Below are 24,152 nucleotides of genomic sequence, written 5' to 3'. Positions count from 1 at the left end.
CAATGAAAATTTAAAAGCATACAGATACTTCAGTGCCTTAATGAAATAGACACCAGATCAATGAAAACTGTGATTTAAAATTTTAAATAGCACAATTATTTCGATTTATCAATTATTGGAATTATCAATTATTGGAATGATATTCATATCATTGGAATACGGTTATTGTAATAACTTATGAATATACAATGCCTTACCAGACAAAACTAGAAGCGGACCGAATACATACTATTATTCTATACGTATACGTACGAATGTAAAATTGGCAAGCAACGATTCGTTTGTTGCTACCACATAACCATTTTATGGTTTGTCAAATGTGTTTAGTACCAATCTATAAGTCCTTTCAACGAGATGTAAACAAACGCAGAGGGCGGCATTCTGACAGAACAGGAACGTATGTATCCTTCAGATATTGAAACATTTTCCGTGCTAAATTCTCGCACTTGTTATAATCGCTGCAAGAGGTTTGTTGCATAGACATTCAACGAACGTAATAATGTTTATTACTATACTGTAGTATCATTCGTTAAATATAAAACAAGAAACAAGTCAACAAATATGAATTGTTACAATATGGCGTGATGTGCTTTATTAACTAATACAAATTCGCTCCTAATAGCATTTGACAACTCGCGACAGCCTATAATTGAGGCCGCTGCTTTCCCGCGCACGTTACCACGTGCATATTTTATTTACGTTTGATGACTCGTCTCGTTGAACGGACCATAAGTATTGAAGCTACTAAACGATTATTTCGCTAATGGATTAACATTTGAAAAAGACAATGACGATTAATTAGGTATGGGTATTTATGAAATTCTGAAGGGTAAAAACTTTCATTGCCAGCTAAGATCAACATTGGTCAATTTGTATAATGGTCCTGGGTAGTAACTGCTTCTAGAGTTCACCTCGTATATGTGTAGCTTTTGGTGAATAGGCTTCGTAGCGTACTGCAGTTTGTTGAGTATGCTGTGCGTGACGTCCGGTAAATTCGGTAGAGCATCTTGCTTCTGTTGACTGAGTGTATAGAGCGCAGCGTGAGTCAATGGTGGCAAAAGAAGCTGAGCAACTTGACCCAGCCGTTTCGAGCTCAGGAAGCACAACGCTTTTTCCGCTTCTCTAGTGTCATCGAACAATCTTTTTTGTCGATGTGCAGGGACAGGCTGCGCCGAACTCCAGGTAGAAGACCAAGGATTATTCGGTATCAGCATTCTCGCTGACAAGTGTCCTGCATCAAATGATACCATGTACCATTAGCATTTTGTAAAATACCAGTTGCACATTTTAAAAGTGCAAAGTCAGAGAACCTGTAGCTTGACCCCAATTGTCAGTCTCGCCGTCTTCGATCCAATCCCTTGGAGAGTACCATCGAATGAAATCTTCCAATACTGCTCCAGGATTTGCTGCCTATGAGATATTAAAAGTCATTGAAAATCTCTGGACAATTTTAGATGAACATATTCCTTTATGTACTCGTACTAACAAAGAAAGTATTATTTTAGACACACTTCGAAACACTTCAAACAAAATCTACTGAATATTCCAGCCTTCCTTTAAAAATGAAATAGAGTTCTATTCTTTTGTAATCAATATGTAAGCATTAAGATAAATGTAGACGAACAACAAATATAAGTTTTTTTCCCTTTTCTGTGAAATTATTATAGACAAAGAAGTTATAATTATTGTAACCACAAAGATAATCGCACGGCAAGGGATTAATTAATATGCTGTAAATACACAGTAATAACACTAACAAAATATTTAAATAGTAGGATTGTAATCACAAAAATGTAGAATTAAACTTGCTTTTGTCCACCTTTAGTTTCTTTAGTTACTTCATTGTTTTAAATGAAGTTGTTGTTCTATAAATTTTCTTCATTGTTGTTGTTCTATAAATTTTCTATTCCATTTTGTAGATTTTTAGCTTCCATCATTTTATAAGATGTATATATTTATAAAAAATTCATTGCTGCTTTAAAATAAAATTTCAGTTTGCAAAAATTGTGGTAGTTCTCGTGCATATTACTGTATAAATTTTCTCTTGCCCGCTACTCGTCCGTATCTCGATTTTTCTTAAACCTTGCAAGTCTATAGATTAATAGAAATAGCACGTTTGTTTGATACCTTTGATTTTTTCGAATCAAAATATTTAATGGGAATTAACGCACAGTTTCCTATTTTTCTAGACAAGATGACTTACGAACAATAAGGTACTTGAATATTTCTTGGAAAGAGAAAAATATATTACACGACAAATTTTCGGGATTTCAAAATAACATAGAATTTGTTCGTAAAATCATTACGAAGGTCACATAGTGTCGTTTTTTATTTACAGTTGAATTCAAATAATAAACGGGCCGCAGGGAATTTGCTGTGAAATAACATGTTTCTTTTAACACAGCAATTAATTGTTACATTGTGTGACTTTCAAATGTCGTACACGAAATAACTAATTAAAAAAGTGTTATTGATTGAAATGAATAAAGTAAAAATCATGTATTCAGAGGTGAAAGCGTCGGCGGAGAAAGGTATATGTATCTCCCTTTGCACCCTGCCCTCGTATGTCTACAAAATTAAAACCTAAGACGCCTAATACAAACCTACCAAAAACTCGAAAAAATTCGAAAACTGCAGATTTCATATTGGAGTTCATAAGTGCTAATGCGGAAAAAGATGGTATTTGAGCGCAAAGTTTGCAGGCGAAATTCCATACCAAATCGAGGCCAAACCTTGGCCTCGTGAAGAGGGCAGGTAGGTTGCATTAAGAGCGGACCTAATCTTACTCTAAGAGTAAATATCGGGCAAAATCGGAGTAAACCTTGCTGTAAGAGAGAAAACATTATTCATATTAATGGAATCAGCGTGAAGGACCAGTATTGCGAGCCAGTTCGACTTCCAGACTTACAATTAGTCCTGTTCAACTTCTTTCTTTGGGGATTATTTAAAAATGTTGTGTAGGAAAGACTGGGGCAAGTTTATCATACAATGAAATTATCTAGACACTGTGTGCCTATATTACAATCACAATTATGGCTAGATATTTGAGGTTTGTTAGTTAACTGTCCCTTACGATGGAATAACGTCTGTATATGCAGGCATAAATAGCTGTGATTCAATTTTTTTTCTTTTTTTTAGCAGCAAAGTAAGTATTTGTGTTGGCTTTTCAATACGTCTGAAGATATTATACAAAACGTCATATTATAAACCACTATGACTTGGAATTAAGTTATTTGTAGAGAAGGTGATTATGTTCTGCCTTTTTGTTTATACGGTCGATATTTTTTTTTATAGATGTGTTTTTATATTATAACTATCATGTTATTTGTAATTCAAAATGCAATTTTATGCGTGAAATTTAATCGTTTGAAATTAATAATATAAATATGCAATGATAAAACATAATGAAATTTAAAAAAAATGCGTTAGTCGGCAGGATTTGAACCCTGGTCGTCCGGCTGAAAACTTGGCACGCTACCGTTGCGCCACATCGACTCTTGTTGTAGGCTAGAAAAAATACGGCATTACATGGGAAATAATGAAACTTCAATCATCAATATCTCGAAAAGTATTGGGTATCTGCCCCTATAATGGTATATATTCGTAAAGAGGAGAACGAGATCTATAAGTGTGCAAAGTTTCAACCGAATCGGTGACCCGAAGGACGTGGCCTCTCCTTGTAAGAATAAATATCGGGCAAACCAGTAAATACCGGAGTAAACCTTGCTGTAGGAGGAAAAATGGAATGTTATTTAAACTTCTAAATTATATAATCTTAAGTTTTATAAATTTTCAATTATTTAATTTCGTTTTCCTTCCTACAGCAATGTTTACTCCGATTTTGCACGATACGTATCTTTAGAACAAGATTAGGTCCGCTCTTAATGCGACCGACCTGCTCTCTTCACGAAGGCAAGGTTTGGCATGGACTCGGCATGGATTTGGCATGGAATTGCGCCTGCAAACTTTGCACTCAAATACCGTGCCTAATGTGGAAACAGATGGGACAGAATTTGTAGACAAGTTTTGGTGGAAAATTCATAGCAAATTGCTTACTGGGTATATCGGCTACAACAAAATAGAATTTTATTTCGGTTTAAAAAGAAGTAGTAACATACATATTTATTAGGCTATGTACAGAATTTTCATTACGAGTCTGACTCGATATTGAAGGGCAAGGGGTTAAAATCCCGTATAGTATAAAAAGAATCGTAGAAAAAGTTCTCAGCTTACCAAAGTACTTCTCTAAAGACTATTCCTATACGTTATTAAAATGACTATTAACGAAAACAGTTTTGCGCCATCTTTGTGTCTACACTACTCAAAGCAACAGAGTTGGTTAAAAAATCTATTTTATTTTATATCCTACCACTCTGTTTTAAATCCCATACAAGAAAGATTGGATAAGTGACTGTATTATCCGAGGAACTTGGATATATTAAATGTGATTTGAAACTGTAAACTGATGGGCAGTACGAACCTCTTTCTGGAATATAAAAATTGTAGAAACTAAGTACCTTAAAAGATTCCATGTCGGACAGGAGCGAAGCACTCATCAGTCTTGCTCGCATCTCTGAGGCGTACTTATCGGTTCCAAGTTGCATCATTACTTGTGCATCTTCTTCGACCTGATCTTCTGTTTTCGGAACAGGATCTTGTGTAACCGGCAAATAAAGATTATCTCCGGTTTGGATTAGCCTGAAGAGAAAGAAAAAAAAAAGGACGGAAATTTTGTGAAAATAGTTTCCACGAAAACGAAAAAGAAGATGGCTCTCTGCTGTTTTTACTTGAGTGTAGGATGTTTGGCTGATCTTCCTGCGGGTTTATTCCATAACAGATACTTTGCTTTCTGTTGTGTCCTTGTCGTCGAATCGTCCTCATTTGTTGGTTCCTCGCTGGTGCACTCGAAAAACTCCTCTTCTTCCGACTCTGTTGAAGCCAAAGGAAAATAAGCATCGTGTGGTCTATGTAGATAGAAGATAGTAGATACCTAACATTGAATCAGAATCAACGAACGAAGTGTCTATGTACACCAGTTATCCAAACGTCATTCATCCGAAATTCACTTTTTTTAACACGTTGACTGCCACGTGCGTCTCATATGGGTGGCGTTATTTTTTAATCAAGTTTAAAAACAGAGTGGATTTGTAGCATGCAGGAGAATTAAAAAAACCAATTATAATAATTTGATCTATTTGGGTTTGAATAATTTGAGTGGTCATTTGACAGTCAACGTGTTAGACAAGATGTAACAGTTAATCGGTCGCATATTTTATGGAAATATTAATCTTATGCACATTGATCGCTTTTATTATATACAGGGTGAGTCATCTAACGTTCGCATCTCAAATATCTTTGTTGTTTTTAAAAATACGTCAAATGTCTTAAGGACAAGGTGAATAGTTCAGTGAGGTCACAGGATGCCACACAAATATTTGTTTTTCTTATTTTTTTTCTTTAGAAATCTCAAGGTCACCTTCTCAAAGACTACTCCTTTTCAGACACCTACCATGATAGTCCCTTTCATCTATAAGGTTAATTTGATTCGAATGGGACTTTACTGAAATTGATTCTTACGAATGCGACACGACGTGACCCTACCCGTGACTACACAATTCTGAACCGAAGAGGATGAAAATGAATGGGTTTATATACCCTCAAAATGAGAGGGGGTGTGTGTTTTTAATCTTGGGTCGTGTTATCATATGTGTCGTTTCCAATGAGTTGAAGGTTTGTGGCTCGATCTCTGTTTAGGGTTAAACGATTAGTTAACCAGGATGTTTCCTATCAAAGACAATCTTGGCAGATTTCTGAAGGGAATGCTCCCAAGATTTCCTTATCAGAAAATCATATCACTGAATCATGCTTTGTACCGGCTGCATCCAGCATAAACACAGGGGGTTGGGACGTTTCTCGTTCTCAGGAGCAGATTAGAAGAATTCCAATCCAAATAAACGCGGAGAAACTTTTTCGTACGTAATAATATGCATCAGCGTATCATCACAGTATGTACAAATATCAAGATGTGTCGATACAAACGGCTATCATTTCGAACATTTATGAAATACAGGCTTTCTGCTCTTATATTTTAAATCTTACACTTGGACACTTATTATTGAAAATCAGGATATCATGTAGAAGCGTCAAGCAAGGCGGAAATATTTTAAAATTTTTTTACACTAGAAATAAGTAACTTTTTGTATTTAATTTTCTTTATTAAGCATTTCTACAATGAAATGTGAATATAACTCGTATTTTTATCATTTTGTGTAATGATTGGCACCCAAAAAGACAAAAAAAAATGTATGTAATTAAGCATAGTAAGCAAAGACATATTTGAGTGGTACCAACGTCGACTACGCGTAGCGACGGCCCTGGCGAGTCGAGAAAAGGCTGCAATGGCCGTCTGGCGCAAACGCGTCGCGCACAAGCTATCAATGAATATTTTCTTAACTTGCTCATATTCTAAGGGAACTTTTCGTGAATGGTTTCTTTACCAGAAATGTCTGTAGAATGCATTCATGTATAGTAAATTCCTTCTAGGTAAAGGATCTTTCACATAAATACAAAAATAAAGCGTATAAAGTACCCGCGTCGTCTCTTTTTCAAACTTTAACCACCATGTACAACTATTAGGAAGTATATAAAAATGTAATTGGCTATACGGATATGTAGGGGAGAGTCCCCTATATCTTTTGACTCAAACCTGAACTTTCTCGCAGTTTTTGCGCAACATGTAATTTTTTATTAAAATCATGCATTTTTACAAAATCCAATATTTTTCGAAAACGTTGCGTGATAGAGCAATTCTGCTTTCGGATTTGGTTTTAGAATGACAAAGTCTATAAGAATCACTCAACAGGTATTGCAAAACACGAAATAAGTTTTATTTTGTTGGACAGTGTTATAGTTACTGAATTCCTAATGAAAGGGACTATCATCGTAGGTGTTTAAAAAGGGAGGTGACTTTGAGATCTCTAAAAAAAAATAATAGAAGAACAAATAATTTTATGGCATCGTGTGAGTCCCATTGAACCATTCAACTTTGTCCTTAAGACATTTGACGTATCTTTAAAAACAACAAATATATTGGACGTGTAAACGTTAGGTGACTCACCCTGTCGCTTAAAAAAACGAGGATGACCTTAAAATATGGGAAAATATGACCTAGAGAAAAAATCTCCGTCACTATAATCGCACTACTGAAGCAAACATTTTCTACCGGAAACATTTTCTCGTATTACTAAAACCAACGGAGATATTTTGGGTGAGAGTCTTAGGTGACTCACCCTATATATCAGACTGTGCTCTGATTCGTACATGTTTTTCGTTAATAACTCCTTAACTAAGATGCGGAGAACATTTTCGCAAAGGAAAAAGTTACTTGAAATCACCTCAGGAATCTCTCGTTTCAAGGAAGTACAACATTTTTTGGGACACTTCCCTTTTCTAACTGCTTAATACTTAATCTAAGATTTTTTGGCTGTACCATAGAACAAACGTGTGGAACAAGTTTAGTCGTGCAAGACCTTCACGGTGCACCTTATTGTATTATTGCAAATATGGTAGTACACCTTCATTCAGAGCTGACTAAACCGGTTAGAAAAAAATCGTACATCAAGTTTTAAGCATTCGTTGTTAAATTTACGGTGGTTTCAGTTACGTGAAAAATTTTTCAGATTTTTCAATCTGTAAAGTTCTGGATCAAACAAGAGTCTTGAATTTTCGTCTCTGAATCATGAGAAAATATCTTCGATAAAAAGGAACGATGGATTGCGAAGGTAGAAGCTCCAAACTTTAGTCCAGGTATATTGTTCTGTGGTAGATTTTTGAAAGACATTATCACAGTTCAAATATCGACAATTTCTCAAGAATGGAAAATTTAGTGTACAAATATTTTTGAGATCCGCTGTAAAGGGTCTAGGTGGATAAGACAGGTCTAGCGGCCCCGGCGGGAATTTTATTGGTATTGTGTGGAAAACCATCATTTTAGGTTGAAAAACAATCCCCTAAAATTTTAAATCGCTAACCTTTCATTTAAGGGTGATATGAGAGTAAACACCCTCAACTTTAACATTTTTTTTCTCGGTTGTTAATTAAGATATTGAGATGAAATAAAATCGAAAATATTCGAACTTACTTCCTTCATATCATATATTTTTTTCATAATTGTAATTAAATTATTAAGACTAGAAAAAAATTATTTAATTTTTAATTTTTTTTAGGCGTGGGGGTAGCAAGCAACCCTTCGAGTGACCACTTCCAAAAAATTCAAGAACAATGTTCTGTTACCTATCTAATACGTACAAAAGTTTCAAGATCGTCGGATTGGTGGAACATAGTTAAATATTGAAAAACAAATGAAATTACGGTATTATAAAGTAGGGATAGTACTATTGGTGGTAGATTTGATTAATGATAATATGTATTTATTATTGATTCTAAGATACTCTGGCTACGATTCTCAGCGTGGCACTCTTAAGGCTCGTACAGACCTGAACATTTCGACGAACATTGCGCCGAACAGCGAACGAAACGCAAAATCGCGTCGAAATGAATGTCGACTTTGCGTTTCGTTCGCTGTTCGGCGCAATGTTCGTCGAAATGTTCAGGTCTGTATGAGGCCTTAGACTCATTCGGTTTCTCTGCGACTTCCACTTAAAAGTCCCCAACACTCGCTCGGTCTTGAACCCAAAATCACAAACGCCCGCTGCATCGCGCTCGACTGTGAAACAAGCATTAATTATATTTTTATTTAAACTTATAAGTGGCAGTTCTAAAGTAATTATTAAAAATATATTCGGTCTGCAACATGAACAACAAGTGTCAGGATATTTCCATCAAATAATTAACGCATTTGAAAAGGATGTTTTGGGAAATCACTTCGGAATAAATGCAAAATCCAGAGCCGATCTCATTTTAAATGAAACAGCGTACGCACCAAGGAAACTTTTTGAAATAAAAGATTCTGAATTAGTAGTCATTTTTGATGGAACATATGTTAGACACGAGAAAAGTAAAAATAATGTATATCAAAGGAAATCATATTCTGGACAGAAGAAAACATCATTATGTAAACCGTTTACAATTTGCACAACAAATGGATATATTATTGACACGGCAGGACCATTTAATGGTACCATGAATGATGCGTCAATCATGAAAATCTTATTAGTAGATCCTAACGGAATAAGTTCACTTTTACAACCCAATGATTTTTGCGTTGTGGACCGTGGTTTTCGAGATGTTGTCGAGCATATGAAAAATAGAGGATATAATGTTTTAATGCCAGCTTGTAAAGGAAATCGAGCACAATTGATAACAGCAGAAGCAAATTCATCACGCTTCGTAACAAAAATAAGATGGATTGTTGAAGCTGTCCATGGCGATATTGCACAGAAATATCGTTTATTACACCACAAAATGGACAATAAACTTCTACCATGTCTTAAATCATTGTGTCGAATAGCATCCTTTCTACACAATGAATTTGGTAAAAGATTAGATACAGATCCAGAAATAGATTTAATTATTGATTATATGAAGAATCAACGGATAAAAACAAACACGCTTCAGGAACTAGTAGAAGGAAAAAAATTAAATCGCCGTAGAAAACCATTTACACGAATGACTGCCAACGTTGTAATGGATTTTCCAGAAATGACTGAGAAAGATTTGAAAATCTTATTCACAGGTAACATACTTTCTTGCATATGTATAACATTATCACATATAAAACTATATGCTACTTATGTAATATTATGTACAGGTACCTCAATTAACCCAGGCAGTATGCTATCTAGCGGAGTTAATGAGGAATGATGATATTTTAAATATGGAATATTTAAAGGAAACTAAAAATATTATAAGGGTGAAAGTTCATTCGAGGCATATTAATCGCAAAAGTTATCAATGCTACATTGAATATGTACCACATGCGATTAGTTATACCGGAATTACACGATATACATGCGACTGTGCTAATGGCAACAGAACAGTAGGTTGCTGCTCCCATGTCGCTACCATTATTTACTATTTATCTCATGGGCGATTTAAATCGAAAATTGTAAAACCAGCGGAGATATTAACCAATATATTTGATACGACACATACTGTACCAGTAATTGAGGAAAATAGTGACGAAGATTGAATAAATCTATATTATGATTCTTAAACTTTTCTTTTACACCTACATAATGTCTATTTATATTGCAAATTCGGGAAGACAGGAATAGAATATAATACGATGCGAATAATTGATCAAAGAGGCACATAATCTCCTGATAAGAATTATTAATTAATAATTAGTCGTAAGAAACACTGCACTACACATTATACTATTATAATGGCGTAATTACATTTGTTTTTCAATATTTAACTATGTTCCACCAATCCGACGATCTTGAAACTTTTGTACGTATTAGATAGGTAACAGAACATTGTTCTTGAATTTTTTGGAAGTGGTCACTCGAAGGGTTGCTTGCCACCCCCACGCCTAAAAAAAATTAAAAATTAAATAATTTTTTTCTAGTCTTAATAATTTAATTACAATTATGAAAAAAATATATGATATGAAGGAAGTAAGTTCGAATATTTTCGATTTTATTTCATCTCAATATCTTAATTAACAACCGAGAAAAAAAATGTTAAAGTTGAGGGTGTTTACTCTCATATCACCCTTAAATGAAAGGTTAGCGATTTAAAATTTTAGGGGATTGTTTTTCAACCTAAAATGATGGTTTTCCACACAATACCAATAAAATTCCCGCCGGGGCCGCTAGACCTGTCTTATCCACCTAGACCCTTTGTTTATTTGTTCGATATGGTTGAATCAACCAGATCTTATTTTATATGACACAATAACGATATAATAAATATAACATAGTACCTGTTTCGAAATCATCGGTGTCTACGCTTTGAGATTTATGCGCGGATTTCTCCCTAGCCTTTTTCTTTTCGATGCAGCAATTCATCATCTATAAGAAAATTAAACGGCAAATAAATATGCAATACATGCTGAAAATATCTACATCGTGGCACAAATGAGACAGAAAGATGTAAAGTGTAAATTATAATTGACGAGTACTTGTAGAAAACAATGTATGTGTCAAAATTCAAAAAAGTTTATTATCGGAAAATGTTCTACGTGAAATGGTGATATTATAATATAGCATAAAAATGCAATTTCATTTTTGTAAATAAGTTATCAATAATAAAAGATGGTATCGCTGATACATCCAACGCGACTTCTGTAGAAAATAATGTCTGTGCCAATAAAGGGGGCATGCAACTTTGTAAGCCTAATAAAATCGAGTAAATCTAACATTTTTTCGCATATAAAGTTACTGTAAATGAAAAAAATAGTTTTAGGTAGCACAATGCAACATTTCAGCTTCACTTCCATATTTCTTTTATTACATAAAATTACAAAATGGCGGAGTTGAATAACATTATCTAGCTCCATGTCTAGCAAAACCTTGGTAGCTTGCACCCAGCGTACAGTGGCGAATTCGACCGAATTCTTAGACAAAATTCATATCTTTAAATCTATGATAAATTATTGAAATAAATGACAATGATATGACTTCATAATGACAATGCTGTACTGGTTTTATTAAAAAATATTGAATTTGTATTTGCATTTGCAAGTATATGCGTTGTCATAATATACAGGGTGCCCCAAAAATGTTTTACTAGCTTAAAAGAGGTGATTCCTGAGGTTATTTAAAGTAACTTTTTCCGTTGCGGAAATGTTCTGTGCGGCTTTGGTAAAGAGTTGTTAACGAAAAACTTTTTTTGAATTGGAATCCGTTCGCTATAGTCGCGCTCTGACTGGTTCGTGTTTTTCTATAATAATTCTTTAGCAAAGCCGCGGAGAACATTTTCTCAAAGGAAAAAGTTACTTCAAATAGCCTTGGGAATCAACCCTTTCAAGTAAATACAACATTTTTGGGGCACAATATTTATATGTACACTACATTATATTTATAGGCAAATATACATATTTATGTGCAATAAGCGAACGAAACAGAATTCTTGTACAACGGTAAACTTCAAAGTTTCTTTAAAAAAAAAATACTGCTTGATCTCGATTGATGGACAACTATTTCTTCAGAGAAACATAAAATTTAGATGCATCTCGTATTTTTAGTTGCCACAGCTTTAACAAGTAAAATAGAGTAATAAAACAGAGATAAATATTTAATAAATGAATAACGATAAATATTTGAAACATGATTAAGTAATATTATCAATGACAGACAAACCCACATAGCCGATAACAAATCGCACAGCTATTTTTAAGTATGGCTGAAAAAACCGATATAAAGAAACCTTAGCTTTTGACTCGCATATTTCTGACAACATTAAACTTGAAGTATCGTCATTTACGGCAACATAAGCACTATACATAAGGTACGCTATACAAATTGTTCAAATTCAGAAAAAGGTTTTTTGTATTTTTTGGCACGAATTCGGTCGAATACAAATAAAAAATTGTTGTATTAACTTAAAAAAAAAGAATAGATTATCTCCAACGTAGCGTACGATCCTGTTTGATATTTTAATTCGCTAAATTTTTATAAACGTTTAAAATGGATTTTTTTTCAACGAAAAAGATATTTTTGCTTTTAACAGTTGCCATTTTTTCATTTTTCAAAATGATTGAAAAACCGTGTGCTACATTGAAGATAATCTATTTTTGTTTAAGTTAATACAACAATTTTTTATTTTTTATATTCCTGTGACTTTTACCGCTGGGTAAGTACAAGATACTAAGGTTTTGCTAGACATAGAGTTAGATAATGTTATACAATTCCACCATTTTGTAATTATATGTAATAAAAAAATGTAACAATAAAGCTAAAATGTTGCTTGATCTTGCCTAAAAAAAGCTTTTTTTACAGCATTTTTATATGCGAAAAAAAATGTTAGAATAACTCCATTTTATTAGGCTTACAGGGCTGCAAACTCCCTTAAGCTATAAACGAATATTTCTTTAATTTAGTTTATTTCATCAGTCTGTTATAACTCACTGCCGTATGTTATTTAAAGTTACACATTGAGTCGATTTCCGTTGTTAGTTCTCACAAAATATGTTTGCGGTTGTCTGTACAAGTTACCTAAGGAGAAACAGGATTGGCACTTACAGTGTTTGCAAATAAATTAATGCCACACTACGAACTTGGACTATATTATTGAGCAAAAGTAGAAAATTTTGTGTTGCGTTTGGGTTATTGTATATTTATTAATCGAAACAATTCACATATTGTAAATAATTTAAAGTCAAAGAAGTTTTTTCTTTCTCCTGAAGAATTTGATTTTTGACACTTGCATTGTTTTCTACAAGGACTCAAATGTGTTTAAAAGAGGTACGGTTTTGTGAAGTTGGGAGTGTAAATACAATGGTAGAATATTACAGTGAATTCCCGATATAAGTCCCTTGCGCGATTCTGGCGAAGGACATTTAGACAAAATCTGCGGTTCTCGCAGAACGTTGCATTTGAAATACACAGTGCATACTGGAAATGTAAATGACCCTCTCGTCTATATGTCCAAAACCCGGGACATATAGACAGGTAGGGACAAGAAGGCTGAGAAAATGTCTTTCTCGGGTACAATGTTGCACGTAGAACCGGACAGCGAACCTCGAGAGCCGTCGACGCCGAGGAGTGTAACATAACACGGTCGAGTATATCGGTATGAGACCAGAAGACCACTACTAATCCAATTACAAAACTTCTTTTTTTTCATTGTTTTTGTATGCCTCGGCGGTGCTGACTCCCGAGCTTCGTAGACCCTCACGGGGTATACCCTGCGGTGGTGTGGGTAGTTCCAGGAACCTTTAAACGCGAGGCTTGTAGGGACTTATATCGGGAATTCACTGTATACCTGAAGTTTCTGATGTAATATGCAACTTCTCACGGTATCTGGAAAGCCTGGGCCGACTCTGAAAAAGAAAAACTGGACTAAACAATTGTTAAACATGTGACAGAACAATATTTTAATAACCAAAAAAGTGGATTTTAGTGTTTATACAAAATGAATTTTTTAAAAATCGGGTTTTGAATTCCAATATCTCCAGAAAAAATGGATAAACTAGTTTTTGTATGTATCTTTGCAAAAAAGAGGAATTATAAATGAAACAGTAAACAAATATTAAGATTTATTTTATAACCAAATGACTTAGTTACTTACTTGATTAAAACATGAATAAATAAACAAGTTAAGATAATTAAAATTCGTACAATTTTCCAGTTTATTTAATGTTTATGAAACCATAAAAATCTAATAAAATAAACTATGCCGTGCACAAAACAGAATACGAAAACCAAAGCAGATCAAATGTATACAAACTTTGAATTATTAAATTTTATATGATTTATTTACTTCAGGAAACATAAAGCGATTGCAGAATTATCATCGGTCGGTTTGTCTGCTGCCACATAGAACAGCATAATAGAATGCGTTTGTAGTTTCATTTCTGAAGAGTGGTTTCACTACAATATGTTTGTTCTCAAGGCGGTTTCATTTGAAACCATTATGTTTTTAATTAAGTAACTCATTAAATTTTACATATTCATTCTAGTACAATTTAAAATCGATTTTTGAATTTTCATTTATCCGCATCAACACGACACATCCTAGTGGATTTTATTTTTTGCGCAATGTACCACTGAATAATTAAGGTAGGATATGTATTATTTACACTGCGTTATATTCTCCAAATACTTTAAGAAATACCAATTTCAATTGATATATACTTAACTAAAATATTTATGAATTATTTATTCAACATTCCAACAGGTATTCAAACTCTGCTTCTATTTATTGTTTTTTATACTTTCACTAAGTACTTCTTTACTTATACTGATGTCTAACAATGAACAATATTTGTATAAAAACAATTTAAAATGTTTTAATAATAACACTGTCCAACAAAATTAAACTTTTTTCGAGTTTTGCAATACCTGTTGGGTGATTCTTATACACTTTGTCGTCCTAAAACCGAATCTGAAAGTAGAATTGCTCCATCACGCAACGTTTTCGAAAAATTTTGGTTTTTGTAAAAATGCCCGATTTTGATACGAAACGACGTGTTACGCAAAAACTAAACACGCGAGAAAGTTCAAATTTGAGTCAAGAGATAGAGGGGACTCTCCTCTACATATTCATATAGTCAATTATATTTTTATGTACTTCCTAATAGTTGTAAATGGTTGTTAAAGTTTGAAAATGTGCCGACGCGGGTACTTTGTACGCTCTATTTTTGTATTTATGTGAAAAATCCTTTGTCTAGCAGGAATTTACTATACAGGAATGCATTCTACAGACATTTCTGGTAAAGAAACCATTCACGAAAAGTATTTGGTTCCCTTAATGTACGAGAAGGATCAGAAAATGTTAATTGACAGCGTGTGCGCGACGCGTTCGCGCCAGACGGCCATTGCAGCCTTTTTGCGACTCGCCAGGGCCGTCGCTATGCGTAGTCGACGTTGGTACCACTCAAGTATGTCTTTGCTTACTATGCTTAATTAAATACATTTTTGGGTGCCAATCATTACAAAAGATTATAAAAATACGAGTTATATTCACATTTCATTGTGGAAATGCTTGATAAAGAAAATTGAATACAAAAACTTACCTATTTCTGATGTAAACAAATTAAAAATGTTTCCGCCTTGCTTGACGTTTGTTCCTGGTATCCCGATTTTCAATAATAAGTGTCCAGCAGTAATCAGCAAGCATCCGCACATAAGTCTTTTCCTTTGTAACGTTTTTCCATTGTTGAAATATCTTGATGAAAGATTAATGCTGGAATTGATTGGCGCAAATGATTGGCACCCAAAAAGACAAAAAAAAATGTATTTAATTAAGCATAGTAAGCAAAGACATACTTGAGTGGTACCAACGTCGACTACGCATAGCGACGGCCCTGGCGAGTCGCGAAAAGGCTGCAATGGCCGTCTGGCGCGAACGCGTCGTGCACACGCTGTCAATTAACATTTTCTGATCCTTCTCGTACATTAAGGGAACCAAATACTTTTCGTGAATGGTTTCTTTACCAGAAATGTCTGTAGAATGCATTCCTGTATAGTAAATTCCTGCTAGACAAAGGATTTTTCACATAAATACAAAAATAGAGCGTACAAAGTACCCGCGTCGGCACATTTTCAAACTTTAACAACCATTTACAACTATTAGGAAGTACATAAAAATATAATTGACTATATGAATATGTAGAGGAGAGTCCCCTCTATCTCTTGACTCAAATTTGAACTTTCTCGCGTGTTTAGTTTTTGCGTAACACGTCGTTTCGTATCAAAATCGGGCATTTTTACAAAAACCAAAATTTTTCGAAAACGTTGCGTGATGGAGCAATTCTACTTTCAGATTCGGTTTTAGGACGACAAAGTGTATAAGAATCACCCAACAGGTATTGCAAAATTTTTTTGGTGTTGGACAGTGTAATTGAAATCTACCTAGCAGGGCTTCCTTTCTTCCAAAAAAAGGTGCCGGAACTCACTTCTTGTCAGGTTTTTTATTAAAAATCATATTCAAATATCATTTAAATGAAATTTAAACCACCTTGCGCATATTTCACATTTTCAAGACATTTGCCTGAAGAAAAAGATTGTTTAATCCTTTTGTCAATACCCGGATATCCGGATACCCGTTTCTAATTTGTTTTAAAGTTTTTTCGACCGTATCAATATTATTATCAAGTTTTACACCTTCTGAAGTAATTGCACACTGATTTACATTTGAGACATAAAAGTATGCGGTGAAACTATGACGTACAATCTTATAGAATGTCGTAGGAAATTTTGAGTATTCACATGAGGAGTTGAAGTGACAAATTGTCAGATTAATACATTTTTTTCGTATATAAATGTATTGTAGAAAAACAAGATTTTTATAGAGAACGTTAGACAACATCTTAACTCTGCTTTCATATTCTTTTATTGTTTTAAAATTACGAAAGTAGAGTTGTACATCATTAATGAGTTTCGTGTAGACAGGTTAAAGACAAAATGTTTTGTTCTACGAAAAAAATAGTACGCTAGTTTGTAAATTATTTCATAAAAAAGAATGTATTCAAACTTTGTGCTCTCGGATGAATATTTTCGAAGATCAAACATACGAGCCCCGTAGTTGACAAGTGAATTAAGTCCACTTTCTTAATGTCGCAGTGTTTGAACTTTTATGTAATAATTTGACCAAAAATAAGGAGCAGAATGTAGCTTTATTGTAACAAACTAAATGAGAAAATGTAGCATTGATGATAGTATAACTTGAAATAAAAATCGCACAGGTCCAAAACATTGGATTTAAGCCACTAATCGAGAAATTGTTACGATCATTTCATCGTTGAGTTGATAAATAAAATAAGCTTTCATAATGCTTTCTATTTCAATGGCAAACAATTTTTTCCAAATTTTGTACCTATGCCATCTGTTAACTAAGGGGCTCATATGTAGTTCCGAGAAATAAGCGTTTCAAATTTTAAATTAACCTTCTTCCAATATAAAGATGTAACCGATTTGAGTGTTGTAAATCCGTTATGTTTTTGAATTTCAAAACATTCCTTTACCGCAGTAGATACCTCTTTGAAACTTAAAAAAATTTCGATTTTTTAAGCTGATAAGGTTACACACCCCTTCAAAAGGGGGTTTCTGGCCTAGAGCGCCATTTCGTAGGTCTTCTCGTAGGAAATTTTTGTAAAAGAATCAAACCATTGTTTTGTTATTCAGATTTTGCATATATATTTTCTATTATTTGGACTGTACAATATAATTTTCTGAAGTCAAAATACTTAAAATTGTAGAAGTTATAGCTCCTTACGAGGGGAATGCAAATAATCAAAAGCGTTTATTCGCTGACACGGTACCAGCCGTTCTACTAATCCGAAATATAGAGAAAATGAAATACATCTCATTATTTAACAAAATGGCGGCATGTTAAATTTCGAATTTCAATTTCCTAAACTTTTTCTTCACATTTGGCATAATGGAAAGATAGAAACATATCAAGACTAGTTAAAGTTTTTGGTAGATGCAATGGCGGCAAGTTTTCTGAATATCCTTTCTGAAGATCCTCTCGAAATTTTTGAGATATCATGTCAGTCATATTAGAAAACAGGGTTTCGAGAAAAACGCATTTACCGTTTTAACTATCAGTAAAGTGCGGATTTATGCATTTATGGCAAAAGTGGGTAGGTGCAATTTAAAACAGTAGAAAGATTAAAAGAATTTAAGAATATCAACATGTGATTTTCATCATTTTTAAATTATTACTGCAAGAAATTACGTTTTATTGAACTTCTATGTCTTGCAATTAATGTACAAAATTTTCATTTTGCATAAAGATGTGCAATCTAACTATCAGTTACGTACAGTAAGAGCTGCGTTCTTCAAACATCCATAACGTCGTTATTCTTACGAATTTAACTAAATTTCTTTGCAGACATATTTTTAAAGACTTGCACTTTAAGACCTCCCCCCCCCCTCAAGAATAAAAATCGATTTCTTCATGGTTTTTTGGTCCTGATTTTTTGACAGTAATTTGTTACTACCTTTCGGAAGATCGGTACTAAACGGGACACTGGTTCGCTTTTTTACAGTCGAAAAAATGATCGGTGACTTGTTTCACCGACGACGAAGCTGTGCATCGTGCGTATTTGTTCTACCTCGGCTACCATCAGAGCGAGAGACCAGACGAGATCAGACAGGACGAGACGAGACGAGACGGGACGAGACGGGCCTGGATTCTAGAGGGGGTCGAGCGCCAGTGAATTCTTGCACAGTCTAGTCCGAGTCAGAGGCAGAATCAGAGTCCGAGTCTGAGTCCCGAGTTCGAGTCCGAGTCCAAGTCGGTGATGTCGATGCCACCGAGACCGATTTAACGGTTACGTTGCCAGTTACGAAGGTGCCTCGACTGTTGTCTGTCGATATCCTTGATAATTTCCACGTAATTTTTCGAAGTGTTCACGCGACCGGCCACCGACCGGGCCGGGCCGGGCCGTGTCCGTGCTTCTCTTTTTTCCTCGCTTTCAGTTTTTCATTTCCGCTGGTAGGAACAACAGGTGGGCACCGACCGCCTTGTCCTGAACCGCCGACATTCCGAGGAAAGGAGCGCCTTTCGCACGCGACACGCCAAAACGATTTCGGGAAACAGACGGGCCGCGTGTCGATTATCTCGTGCTTCGACTTTCATCGTGATATATCCTTATTCCGAGAGCTAACGGCAAGTTTCGTTATTGGATCGCGGCATGTCTCCAAACAGGCTCTAAACACACCTCCGCAAATATGAGTAAGTAATCTTTTTCCGACATGGGAATCATTCCTTCTTCTTTTTCTTCTTCATCCTTCTCGATCGTCTCTAGCTTTCAAGTGAATGTTCGCAAGGTACGGATTAACTTCTTGGTAGTTTGACAGGTAGATCTATCTTTCTCGAAATGTAGTACCAAATAATTGAATAGAGTGGCAAGCATCACCTTTTCTGTCAAGTTCGATTACAAAAATTGTCGATTATCATTTGTGTCTCTAGAGTGGCACAGGCGACTTTAACATTTTCTAGTAAGTTTATCTTTCTCAAAAGAAATATGGAAACTGTCAGTTAGAAATATGAAACAAACACAGGATACAACTTTTCCCGTTGTAATTTGCGTGAATGGCACCTTTTCGAATTAGATGGTGAACTTTTTTTTATCTCACGATAGTAGTTGATAATAAGACTGACATAATCATCGTGAATACATTGACATTGCTTGTCCAACTATCGTTGCGCGATAAAAACGTGTAGTCGTGTTTGACAAATATTAGATTGAAACAAGAGTTCGTAGTGTTTTTAAATGAAAATTCGAAGATAAAATTAACATATTTGTCCATAGATTTAATGAATAACATATTTTCCATTCTGTTCAATTACTTCTTGTCATTTTTGAGATAACTCGTGATTGAACTTATGAATAAATATCCGAATTTTAGCTTTGAATCTTAATTTAAAAACGCTACGAACTTTCGTTCCAACTCAATACTATTCATATTGGATGAAGGACTAAAATGGTGATCGTGAAAATTAACTCGTGCGTTGTGTCGTGCTTTTTCAGTAACATTAGCCAATTAGAAGATATTGAGATGACGTGTTTTTATTGAACACACCCGTAGTTTTCGTGTACTCTATGAAAAGTAAACTTTGTAGTCACTGAACTGCGGACATGACTTTGATTTCTCAAAATTTACCTATAATGTTGTTACTTTACACGACAACGAAGTTAAGTGCGATTATCAGCAATCATAATAACTACTGTCTTTTATAGTAAACTGTTGAAATAAACTTGTCCTAAATTACACACAAAGAAAAATGACTATTCTTTAGAACGCACTCTCGAATCTATTATCATATTTTCTTCAGTAAAAATCTTATCAACAGGTCCATTAATTACTAGGCTGTGGATTTTTATGTGAAATAAAAATTGTTTGCTTCGAGTACAAGTAAGAGGAGCTAAATAAAAATTCCGTTCTTCTTTCAATAATTTTAACAAGCTGACATTAATAATCTTAAAGATGTGTAATCTGTCCACTACTTTCAATTGCACCTGCTCATTTTCGCACCATTATATTTGCTATAAGTATATGTATACAGAACTCAGCAACGATATGAAAGCCATTGTATATAATAATTTTAGGCTCACTGTGTGTACGTCTTTAGTGTGAACTATTCACTTGCAGTTAGATTGGTGAAAAATTAAAAATGACCTGCCAATTCGCGATAACAAAATCATGAAGAAACAGACTAATACGAGGAAATATTAGAATGTACTCTACGTTAAAAATTTGATTAAGAAACATTACAATATCAAAATAATTCATTGATTCTGTTTGTCTATAAATCTGTTGGCGTAGCTCAGATAATCTAGACAAATTGTAAATAAATCCTGAACTATTTTATTTACAGATCGCTCATCGAATTATTTTGTTCTACAATTTTCTGACTAGGAAAATATTATATTTAATTATATTTCGACTGTTGTCTCGTATGCCTTTGTAGATAATAAAAGTTGTCGAAAGGGATCAAAGAGTAGAAGTTATTAAACAGACATCAACAGAATTTTAGGTTGCATTTAATCTGACAAAATTATTACTATACGAAATAAGTTTGTAAAGTTCTCGACTCTTTCCGGAGTAACTAACACCTGCGGTACGTAATACTATTCTTCATTATTCTTGCGCCATTATGATCGACACAAAATTGAAAAGATGGTTTGAAATCTTTCTGAAATAACATCCATAATGAAATACATCTGAATACGTCAGAAATACATCCATAAAAATGTTCATATTTAGATTTGGTAAAAACATTATTTAAAGCGCTCTAAATTTTGCTTATTCAGACTATCATTATTCTCGTTACTATTCTCATTGTCTCTAATAATTTGAATGATTACATACGGACAACACAGAAGTATTGTCATTACTAGAATGTGAATTTTACGCACTCACGACAAAAATGTAAAATCTTTCGAAGAATTTAACCCTTAGTCGGTACAATGACGTTTTAAGAAATATACAATATACAAACGCGACAGCAATCTAATTCATACTTCGGATTTGAATTAATATATGAACGTAGCTCATAAAGCTGCATCTCGTGCAAAAAAGTGAAAGAAATTTTCTATTTGTCTAGCAATCAAAAAATCAGCGATCTAACACGGGTCGGCAAGGAGCAGACGATATACAACTATGGGTTAAAACTATTGTCATATTATTTTCAACCTATAGAACCTAATAATCCAGTTTATTACAATTGAGGTAGATCATTATTGCTTTGTGTGTATTAGCGATTTCATCTACCTGCTGGCAAATACAAATGAAAACCATATACATAGGTATCATACAAAATAAAAGTATGTTAAAAATGGTGCGTAGAGTTGCCGGGAAACTACTTCGAAAAAATGGCGGCGATAAACGCAGCCGAGTGTTCATCGACCTCGGCATATAACCGTAAGCTGCGTGCTTAAAACCCCAGTTTCCTATGAACTCATAGAAACGTTCTCTTCATAGTTAATTATTATTGTTCCTCGTGTCGGGTGTCCCGCAGAAATGATTGATTAACTGCAGTAGATTAACTACTGGCACAATTTTACTCGCGTTTACTTTCCGCGTTACGGGAAAACGACGACGGTCCCTATTGTCAGGGCCGCCAGCTCGTTAGAAAAAGAAAAGGACCGATGATCGGTCGACTTCGTCGAAGAGGATCCACGATCCACGATCAAAGACGCGCTCGCGCGCCCGTGCACATACACACCGTTCGGTGTGAGCAGTGAGGTCCGTGGAAGATCCTCCAGACGTCTCTGTTGCACCTGGGATGAGCATAGTTATTATAGCAGCGAGTTCCAAAGGGTGAATGCTCCTACGCGCGCACATCATGGATATCGTCTTCAGCGTATACTGTCCGACCTTGAACCTTGTACTACACGAGGCCAATATACATGGTGTGCTCTTCGTGTATAGTCGACGTCGAGATTTTACAGTTAACGCGTTTACTCGAAGATATGGATGCATTGGAACAGGCAGAATGCCACGCGAACGCTGCTCTTCGAAACTATTGGATCGCATACGATATAATCGGAACCTTCAGGAAACAAGAATGTCTGAGCACGTCGCGGTACATTATTCTCTGATCGTTGGTTCACCATTGGAAGACTACGTACTTTATACATCTATGGCAAAAGTGGGCAGGCGGACACACAAAATAGTAGAAGAATTAGAATAGTAGTTCGAAGAATTCAAAAAAGGTTTTATATGATTGTATATCGACATGGTTAAGGACACAAAATTATTAAGGGTAAAAATTGTATGAAACTGCGATTTAAATGAATCGCAAACCCTAAGTTCAAAGATTTTTACATCTTACAATGCCTATAGCTCTTTAAAGGCGTGTTTTATATTTTCATTACAGTCGCAGATAAAAAAGTTAAAACCCGTGTCTTTTACATTTTTTGAATTCAAGAATATTGTTTAGGTATACATTGTCGAGTAAAAACCAGTCCTTCTAACATCTTAAGAAACTTCAAGCCGTTTCATTCCATTTAAAAAAAGTTGTTTGTTTTCAATGGGTGTATGAATACATCTTACATCTACTGTATGTTACCCTAACATACATAACGATTTAACACTAAACCTACCACCGCCGGTCAAAATGACAGTTCCAGATTTTTTATTTTACGATTACTGAAATTGTAAAGATGCTTTCGTGGGAAATGATTAAATAAATAAATATATATATATAGGAGAGCATGTATTATAATATGAATCGCACAAAATCCAAATAAATTCAATCTCGTCATTTTTATAAGACAACATGTATTAGTCACTTTTAAAGTTCGGTAGGTTTAGTGTTAAGGGGACACGCTCAGTCAGTCAAGAGGCCAATGAAACATGGCCTTTGGGATTCTGTTTCTCAAAGACAAGATAAGTTTTCGTATATAAAATGGTTTTTTTTTAAGGGGTATCTCGTAATTTTATTATTTGAAAATATTTATCAGTTATAAACTTGTGGCCGACCACCGGAACAATCTATCAAAAAAGTCGTTACATCTATCTAGTCGTTGGATAAAAAATTTTCTTTTGCTGCGCAATCTTTTTTATTGACTTGAAACGAACGACTCTGTTAAAAATCGCAACTTTACTTTATGAGGTTCGTCGTGCCATCTCTACCAGTATTTCTGAGTCTTTCACTCAAGGACACGATAATACGTATAGCACTAGGTTGGCTCTTATTTATTCTTGACGAACATTTTTTTCAACATTTTATTTACGCCATCCCCCAGAATTGTGTCAATTAGTCAAAGAAAATCTGTGCAAAGTGTGAGCTCGATCGGATAACGGAAAAATGTGCTCCCAGGCTATTAAACATTAAAATAATTAATTCAATTCTTATAAAATCGTTTTTTTCGAATATCTTCTAAATTGTTGACTGTATCGAAGAATATGTTAGACAAAGCCTGTAGATCTGGACAGACTGCGTCATTTATGCCGTATTACTGTTTTTCGTAAAACAAATGGTTTTCGAACAAATTGAGAAAAATTTCGGAACGAAATCAAAAATCTTTTCCGAAATTTGAAAACTGAAGTGTGTTTTCATTATCT

General features: G+C 34.5%; 2 protein-coding genes across 2 annotated transcripts in view; one reads left to right on the top strand and one right to left on the bottom strand.

Moving 5' to 3' along the window:
- The window catches only part of Rab3gap1 (RAB3 GTPase activating protein subunit 1), a 107,650-nt gene that overhangs the window by 2,599 nt on the left and 80,899 nt on the right, over nt 1-24,152 (bottom strand). Inside the window, exons 8-13 of the mRNA XM_076786172.1 lie at nt 13,891-13,948; nt 10,889-10,976; nt 4,788-4,929; nt 4,518-4,698; nt 1,311-1,410; nt 912-1,231 (exon numbers count right to left, since the gene is read on the bottom strand). Of these exons, the coding sequence (XP_076642287.1) occupies nt 912-1,231; nt 1,311-1,410; nt 4,518-4,698; nt 4,788-4,929; nt 10,889-10,976; nt 13,891-13,948 (889 nt within the window). The remainder of the gene's footprint in view (nt 1-911; nt 1,232-1,310; nt 1,411-4,517; nt 4,699-4,787; nt 4,930-10,888; nt 10,977-13,890; nt 13,949-24,152) is intronic.
- The window catches only part of Haf (leucine-rich repeat and fibronectin type-III domain-containing protein hattifattener), a 76,634-nt gene continuing 71,317 nt past the window's right edge, over nt 18,836-24,152 (top strand). The window contains exon 1 of the mRNA XM_076786173.1: nt 18,836-19,311. Coding sequence (XP_076642288.1) covers nt 19,308-19,311 — 4 coding nt within the window. The 5' untranslated portion in view covers nt 18,836-19,307. The remainder of the gene's footprint in view (nt 19,312-24,152) is intronic.

The sequence above is a fragment of the Halictus rubicundus genome, chromosome 4, assembly GCF_050948215.1.
Source record: "Halictus rubicundus isolate RS-2024b chromosome 4, iyHalRubi1_principal, whole genome shotgun sequence".
In the NCBI taxonomy this organism is placed as follows: Eukaryota; Metazoa; Arthropoda; class Insecta; order Hymenoptera; family Halictidae; genus Halictus; species Halictus rubicundus.
This window is presented reverse-complemented; position numbering and strand designations above follow the sequence as displayed.